General features: G+C 35.9%; 2 protein-coding genes across 2 annotated transcripts; one reads left to right on the plus strand and one right to left on the minus strand.

Annotated features, from left to right (window-relative positions):
* Positions 1 to 4,607: 4,607 nt before the first annotated feature.
* On the minus strand, positions 4,608 to 5,327 carry LOC113316288 (peroxygenase-like). The gene has a single exon (XM_026564500.1). The coding sequence runs from the start codon at positions 5,325 to 5,327 to the stop codon at positions 4,608 to 4,610; it is 720 nt and encodes a 239-aa protein (XP_026420285.1).
* A 1,147-nt stretch (positions 5,328 to 6,474) lies between these two features.
* On the plus strand, positions 6,475 to 7,945 carry LOC113319559 (class V chitinase-like). The gene is made up of 2 exons (XM_026567812.1): positions 6,475 to 7,619; positions 7,747 to 7,945. The coding sequence occupies exons 1-2, from the start codon at positions 6,515 to 6,517 to the stop codon at positions 7,767 to 7,769; spliced, it is 1,128 nt and encodes a 375-aa protein (XP_026423597.1). The 5' UTR covers positions 6,475 to 6,514; the 3' UTR covers positions 7,770 to 7,945.
* Positions 7,946 to 8,739: the final 794 nt, after the last annotated feature.

The raw sequence follows: 8,739 nt of genomic DNA on the forward strand, positions 1-8,739 counted from the left end.
TTAGTCGTGGGAGATTTTGAGAGATTTTAATGTATTTAAATCTCTAGGGATTTAGAGGGAGTGTGAGAGAGTCTTTGCAATTTGGGGGGTTTAACCCAAACTCCCCAGAAATCTCTTGTTTTTTGAGAGATTTTTTCCAAGCACAAAAACATCATGAAACTCCTTCAAACTCCCCCAAATTATAAACTCCCTATGACTCTAGTGTTTTACGACTAACAGGGAGTTTAAAAGATTCTAATCAAATCTCTCACCACTAACAAGGAGTTTAAGGGATTTTGAGGTAGTTTTAGAAACTTCCTATAAATTTCTCACCACTAAAAGAGATTTTAAAATATTTTGACAAACTCTCTCACGACTAACAGGGGATTTGCTAACTCCATTAAAATCTCTCAAACTCTCCCGCGACTAACCCCCTGGAAATCTTATTTTTTATCTCTTCTTCACTTTTCTCTCTCTCAACTCATTCTCTGGTTCTCTTAGTTTTTTTCTCTACCATTCTCTGATATTGATTGTGAATCGAAATTTTAGTATTATGATTTGCATCTTATTATTCTCTATCATAACAACACCATCTCTTAAAGTTTTGTTCTGAATCGGTGAAGATAAGGCGATGAAAATCATGAACGACAACTGAAAACGAAGATTCATCTACAAAAACTGAATCTAAAGGTAAGTATCATCTCACGCTATCATTTTAGTTCAATCGATTAACCTTTCCATCTCAAATTGAAATTTCAGAGGAAAAAAATTGATGTTAGTAAACCTAAAAGCTTTGATTTCAACCTAATTCTCTTTTCTGATCCGTTATCAGTTTGTGCATTTGTTTATTTTTTTAATTCATTATTTTCATTAGTTTTTTTTTATTGATTATGTGTATTCTCTTTTTATTCAGGCACCAAAGAAGTAGAAATCTCCACTACATCTTCAAATCCAACTAAATATGGTGGTGGTAAACAAAAGAAAGATCAATTCATGGTCCTCAAACTTAAATCTGTATTGGGTTCTTCTTTTATGTTGAATTTAAGTTATTTATATTTTATAATGAGTTGTTTTGTTTTGTGATTTGTACAGAATTAGAGCAAAGGAAAGCTAAAGGAGAAGGTTAACAACATGCTCTCGTTTGATCAAGCTAGGGTTTAATTTAATCTGTAATTTGCTTTGTAAGATCATTACTTCAGATGGTTTAGTAAATATTAAGTGTTTTCTCTTTGATAAATATGGGTTTTGTTATGTTACTGGATTAGGGTTCTTGTGTTGAAACTGTGTCTTGGTACGGTTTTGATTAAAATGGTTTCTTTTGTGTTACATTGGTTTCCTTTTTTGTCTTAAGTGAGCTTATCTACTTGAGTTTTGTTGTGACATAAAAATCATTTGGCAGATTGAAATTTTCTATGCAGGTTGACAGTATACTTCACTTATATCCACGTAGCTTTACAACTATGGTTTCATCCCACGTATTTTCAGTGAGGATGCCTATCCGATGGATATGCTTATAACATGCAGGTATGGTGTATGATTTGCATCTTGTCACCACCTCTCCTGTTTTGAGGACCTACTAATTTGAATTAAGCAATTAAGTTTGTAAGAATTTGCTTCTCTTGTATGCAGGATACTTGGTGCATCCGCTAAAGTTTCTCCAAAGCCTAAAGTATCTCTATACGAAAATTAATATATCAGTAATATACTAAGTGTGTAAGTTCAGTGATTTTTGATAAGCTAACTGCTCATTCTTGTAATTTAGATACCACTGTTATTGTTACTTTAGGATATGATTGCCTCAGCCTTGTAAGCATCACAATCTCTTGGTAATGTTATATAAGGGGCTAGGAATATATGAAATGCTTCCAAGGAAGCAAATCAAGAGCATCACCAACCATTATTTGTGACAATCCCTGTATCATCCCATGCACCCTATTTTTCATTATGCCTTGTACCAGTTTTATATGAGTAGCATGTTATAATTTTCTATTTTGTTACTGATTAGCAGTACAAGCTTGAATTAAGCATCATCCTTTTGCTTCTTTTGTATGCAGGATAGTTGGTGCATTCGCCAAAGTTTCTCCAAAGCCTAAAGTCTCTCTGACCCAAAAGTAATATACCAGTAATAGACTATGTTTATAAGTTTAATGACTTTTGATAAGCTAACTTCTCATTTTTATAATTCAGATGGCACTGTTATTCTAACTTCAAGATTTGATGGTCTCAGCCTTCTAAGTATTACATTCTATTGATAGTGTTTTACAGGAGGATATGAATATGTGGAGTTATTCTAAGGAAGCAAATCAAGAGCACCACCAACCATCTCCTGTGATAATCGTTGTATCATCTCATGCACCCTATTTGATTGCTAACCAACTCCACATGGTGAATTATTTTTCTGTTATATTTAGGTACCGGGTAGATTTCCTTCTTCTTATAAATCATGTATGGTTATGACAAGTTCCTTTTTATGTGGACATGCTAGTGACCAGAATAAACAATTCAATGGGGCAGGGTTAGTGGACTTTAAAATTTTACTGAAGTAGTCTTTCTTTCCAGCATGTTTAACCTTAGTTTCCTTTTTTACGAAGCCTTATCACAACATCTTAGGATGGTTGACATAACTACAAAGTTCTAGGCTTGGTCTACTTCTGAAGCTTTGTCCCCCGATAAGAATATTAGACCTTACTATAACCATGTTTTATTTGGAGATGCATAACGTGTGAATTTGCTGAAAGACTTTGTAGTGGTAAAAAAGTGCTTACTTTTTGAGGACGTTGACAGTGGTACCCATATTTAAATAGATCAAAATAGCTTTATAGGAATCCTCTGTTTTTTTGCATGTCCTTCTAATGTTTTGTAAAAACCAGTCATTGAATGCTTTTATATTTTATACCCCAGTACTTAGTGAGATCTCTTTATTGATTTTCAGGTTACAGAAAACAAGCTTTACCAATATATCTTAAGGTTGTCAAAAATTTCTAATCTAATAGCTAGCTTAAGTAAGGTAAATCTCTCTCCAAAAAGTATCTAGTACTAAATGTTTATCTTAATCTTTGTTCCTCGTCTCTTTTTCATTTTGCGATTTTTAATTGATATAGTCTTGATTTTTATTTGTAGCTTAAGGCTAAAGTGATGGACGTGAATGGTAATAAGATGCTAACTTGTATGGAAGATTCTGAAGTTGGTTTTTTGAGTTTGTAAAAAGAATATCTACATGTTGAACTTTTTTTTTGCTTAGTATTGAAATTTTTAGATTCGGAAGATTGTAAAAGTTGTAATTGAGAACTCATTTTCATACAAATTCATTTTAAAGTCATTATCAATTCAATTTTATAAAGTTCAGTTCTAGACCCATTGTTAATGCAATATAGATCTGATTCAAGTTTAGATTCAGCTGAATCAAATCCTTTTGTTTTTGTAAGATAATGAAAATAAACAACTATGTCTATCAGAGTTATCAGTTACACTGTGAGAAGAAGTTGTTTTTTAAAGAATTCAACGTGTGTGACACAGTCGTTTTGAAAAAAACCACTCCAATATTAGAGCTGATGGACACAGTCGTTTTTAACGATATTACCTCTTGTCATGGCAGTGGTTTAACTTCCACTTTCCACTAGTGATACTTCTTATACTTCTTCAAAGATACTTCATACTTCGCATACTTAAAGGAATGATACTTCATATATACTTCTCAAAGCTTCGGAACTTCACAAAAGATCTCAAAGCTTCATAGGGGCAAGTACGTACTTTTCAAGTCCAGTATTCTTTCTCTCGTTCCTTCAACAACAAAGATCAAAGACTACTTCAACGTCACGCATCTTGCACCAACAACTACAACAAGGTGAATTTTTCCTTAAAGATCGCTCTTCAAGCGATATTCAAGAAAAATGTAGGATCAAAATATCGCACTACACATTCCTTAGTGTGCGAGATTCATTTACTTCCTTAGTGTGCGAGAACTTAGCACAGAATAAGAAAATATTAGCTGTATGTGAGTTGTCATCCACTATGTAAATATTTATATAAAGAGAAAGGTAGGAGAGAGAAGAGAGGATAGACACTTTAGGGAGGACACATTTGTAGAGAGAGAAAACAGAATTGGTATTATCTTCTTCTTCTTTCTTCATCAACCTAGAGCTCCAAATACTCATTAATGGAGTCTCAATTGTAATCCTTATGTAATTCAATAATCATAGTAAAACCTAACCACGTGGATGTAGATCACATTGATCGAACCACGTAAATCTTGTGTCCAATTTATAATTTTAGCACTTTAATATTTATTTTGATTGTGAAATAGATTTAGATTTAGGAATAGTTAATGGGGTGTGTTGTAGGAATTCCTGCAACTACAGATAGAGTAAAGGTCGAAAAGGGTGGCTTTCCTGAAAAGTCTCAAGAGTGACTGAACCTTATTTATTTCTTTTCTTTTCTAATTTTTGGAAACTGAGATTTTTAGATACGATGTTTTCACAGAAGCACAGTCGACGCTTCCTAGAGTTATTACTTATTATATCATCTCTAGTATTCAGCACTAACATGCATGCAAAACGTATTAGAGATGACTCCGCCTTACTACTAATCCTACTTGCATAACCAAAACCAACTCCCCAACGCCCTAAACCTTAATCTGCCTTAGCACCTAGAGCTCTCTCTCTTTGGAGCATAGCACAATACTCAAACAAGCTACCATCGAAACACCTGCGAACGGCCTCCTTGGACAAAAATCCCTCCTCATCTCGTGCAAGAATGTAGAGAAGTCCCCATTCTAACTTTGCTGCAATCCAGCCGAAGAAATCGTACGCATTCCTGTTGCCTTCAGTCATGTGCCAGACTTCCTTGAATGTCATCTTCTCAGGTACTGCTCTAGCATATTTGCTGAACATGTTTTCGTGATTCACGGGAACAAACCTTCCTTCAGTATCATAAGTTCCACTGTCGCTTCCATGCTTGGATCTGTGAATATTGTGTATGTATATTGGGAAAAAAGGTGATGGGATCAAACTAGGCAACGTAGTATAACTCAAGGCCCCGTTAATGAGAATCGCCATAACAAAGGAAGCAATGACATTGAAACCAATTGCTCTTAGACCTGAATATGTTTCCCATGGGTAAATGATGCCATTATCATCCCTATCGAAAAAAGCCACATGCTGCTGCAGAACACTCATGTTGTAATGCTTGTGACCCCGTGTACCATTTGGGTGATCTGTGTTGGGAGCAACCAAAGCACGAGGCATGTAAGGCTTAGGAAGTGTCTCTTCCAAATCACCACAAACCATCCTTTTAGCCGTGACTGGTGCTTGACGCGCGACAGTTTCCAACGCTTCACTCCTCCTCCCCATAACCGCAACACCTTCATTCATCTCATGATGTGGTTGCTGTTCAAGTTGATGAGTTTTCGCTGCTGCCCTCGAATCTCTCTTTGTTGGCTCCGCCATGTTTCTTCTTCTCCTCTCTACGATTACTACACCTCAAAACGAAACCCTTAAAATAGTGTCACATCACACGTTTTTCCTAACGTAGGAGTATTATTGTTTTCCTGACCGTTTTATCAGTGTTGTGGTATCACGTTTTCTGCTGACAACTCTGAAATCATAATCGACACATGTAAACTTTAGCCAGCTAACTTTTACCACCTGGAAATGGTTCAGAACTTTTAAAGTAAGAAACGTGATTTAGCACATGAAAGGTAATGAATGGTCAAGAAAACAAAGGCATAACCTGCATGCATCTCCGCACAATTAAATACACCAAACAAGACCAAACCAGGTCCTGCGGGCCCATGACGGGTCAAATTTTCCGAACAACACCATGCTATAGGCTTCAGGTATATTCTTATAACCCTAAACGAAGGTTTAAGGAAAATGACCATTAGTAGTAAGTATATAATTTGATATTTGATATTTTTCTAAAAAACAGTGTCTTAGAAGTAACATAATATTTCCTCTTTTTTCAACCACAAACAAAGAAGCATGTACATTTTTTGTCGTGACAGCACCAGTACGCTTGACCCTGCTGAATTAAAGGGGATTACCACCGTCGGACTCCCTACATTAAACCATACCAAGCCACCGGGACCACGAAATAAGTGACGAAGACTGGCCGTAAAAAAGAATGGGACCAAGAAATTCAGAGCAAGTAGTACGAGTTACCCAATGGGATACGTTGTCGACTCACATTTGAGCCTGTGTTGTAGACTAGTAAAACCCTTGAGGTTGCATGGTCAGTTAATTCACGTAAAAGAAAAATGATGTCCATGGATCCATCAAAGACTAGTATGCGGTTTCGTATAAGGGAGATGCACGGCGTAATATCTTATCTTAAATTCAAATAATATCCAAATGGTATACGCAACAGACAGGATGTAGAATTCAAACAACGTGCTTCGAACGCAAAATCAAAATCTTTTTCTAAGACTTTTCTCTTCATATACAAACACAGGCCAGCAGCCACATACGTACATGCCTGGCCTTATATATAGTCCGGTGTTTATCCACCTTATATCTTAAATCAAACTAGTCCATTTCAAATGGCTAACACAATGATCAATTCAATCCTGTTCTTTTTCTTTTTCTCATCTACCACCATGTTTGCTTCAACTTCTGCTGCTGATATAAAAGGTGGTTACTGGCCTTCATGGTTACAAAATACACTTCCTCCATCAGCTATACCTGCCTCTTATTACACTCATGTATTCTACGCTTTCGCCGGAATCAGTTCATCAAATTACCAGCTAGTTGTAAAACCAGAAGACGAACAATGGATGCCGATTTTCACTACATCTCTTCATTCGAAAACTCCAAGTGTAATAACTATGTTATCCATTGGAGGAGGTGATCCAGGCAATCGTGATGATTTCGCTGTCATGGCTAGTAGTCCTTCTAACCGTGCAAATTTCATCTCGTCCACGATTCAAGTGGCTCGCAGATATAATTTCGATGGACTTGACCTTGACTGGGAATACCCATTAACTCAAGCAGCCATGGTCAATCTAGGAACTCTCCTCACGGAATGGCGTAAAGCAATCAATGAAGAGGCTGGTCAAACAGGAAAACCAAGACTTCTTCTAACTGCCGCTGTTTATTTCACGCCAAGCGCTTATATCCTATCAAGCGAGCTTACAACGTACCCGGCGCAAGCAGTACGTGACTCCCTCGACTTTGTCAACCTAATGACTTATGATTATCGTGGAGAATGGGATACATCTAAGACTGGTGCACATGCTTTGCTTTATGACCCTTCAAGTCAAATTAGCACTAGTGCTGGAATTCAGGCATGGATAAACGCCGGTGTGCCGGCAAACAAATTAATTATGGGATTACCAATGTACGGTCGAACATGGAAGTTGAGGGATGCAAATGTGAATGGAATTGGTGCACCTGCAGTCGGAGTTGGTCCAGGAGGAGGAGTTCTAACTTACACAGATGTGGTAGATTTTAATGGAGTTAGTGGAACTCAAGTGGTGTATGATGCGAGGACGGTATCTATGTATTCTTACCGTGGAACTGATTGGATTGGATATGATAGTCCTACAACTATTGATGTGAAGGTTAAATATGCTCGAGATAATAGACTTGGTGGGTATTTCTTCTGGCGAATTGGCCAAGAAAAGAATTGGGAACTCACCACTCAAGGTAAGAAACACATTTGATACTTAGAAAAACTATCTCTGATATTCCCATTATCTGTGGTTTGCATTCTTTGTAGATATGTGATTCTGTCAACCGATCTATTTTGGTTTTTGATTTTGGTTTCTTACAGCTTTAAGGTCATGGGCGAGATAGACATAATCCGGAGGACATACAACATCCTCCTCATCACGCTTGCACATCTAATTGAAATAAGCAAATTATTGCACGTACCTACTTGGTCGCCATTGTTTATGTCATATATCTATGTATGTAAAATCATTACCACAAGTAATAATTGAATAATAATGCAAGTGTTGGCAGAAAATAAAGTATATATCTAGAGTAATATGTTGGACTGGAGAACTAATAATCTTTAGGCTTCAGATTGTGTGACATTCAGACCATTAATGAGAAGGCTTCTCTTAAATGTAGCTGGCACATTTATTAACCATAGCTCATCCAAATAAGTGCTTATACTAACCAAACGGATCTTTATAATCATTTTACATAGCCCACAAAATTATATATAATTATTATATATAGATAGCACAAAATAATAAGAAAATCATTAAATCCCAAACTCAACATCAACAATAACAACAAATAAAAAAAAAATTATCTAATTACATTTATGTAACATATTCGGCATAGTTAATGTTTTTGTATAAGAATCAATATCCTTAATTAGTTTTAGTGTTGTCGTGATTGAGAAGAAAAATACATCATCTATTATGTGTATGGAGTTCTAGGAGAATGGTCATAGGAACAGAACAAAACCTTAGTATTGATGTTTGGAACTTTTTTAAGAGAACAATTAGAACATACACTCCGTTCAATTTTAATGTAATCATGATTAAGAAAAAATTATTTTAGAGAATTTTTTTTTTTTGTTTTAGGGAAAAATAAGAATTAGGGTTTGTAACAACTTTTCAATTTGTGAGAATATTAAAAGAACAATGATAATTAATTTTAAGTATGATTAAATAAAAAGTTAAGAGTTTATTTTCCTCGCGTTTTTAGGGGCCACTCAAAAGGATTTAGGGGCCAACAATAAAACAAAAAAGGTCACCCAAAGGGAAAATGTAGCCAGCCCTTATCTCGCGTAATTCGTAATGGCAAAATT

This window comes from Papaver somniferum, chromosome 10, assembly GCF_003573695.1.
Source record: "Papaver somniferum cultivar HN1 chromosome 10, ASM357369v1, whole genome shotgun sequence".
Taxonomy (NCBI): domain Eukaryota; kingdom Viridiplantae; phylum Streptophyta; class Magnoliopsida; order Ranunculales; family Papaveraceae; genus Papaver; species Papaver somniferum.

Excerpts from the sequence above, each read along its gene's own strand:
- LOC113319559 (XM_026567812.1), top strand. The coding sequence starts at position 6,515 with ATGGCTAACACAATGATCAATTCAATCCTGTTCTTTTTCTTTTTCTCA. Across the intron at positions 7,620-7,746 it reads TTGGGAACTCACCACTCAAG|CTTTAAGGTCATGGGCGAGA; the intron begins GTAAGAAACACA and ends GGTTTCTTACAG.
- LOC113316288 (XM_026564500.1), bottom strand. The coding sequence starts at position 5,327 with ATGGGGAGGAGGAGTGAAGCGTTGGAAACTGTCGCGCGTCAAGCACCA.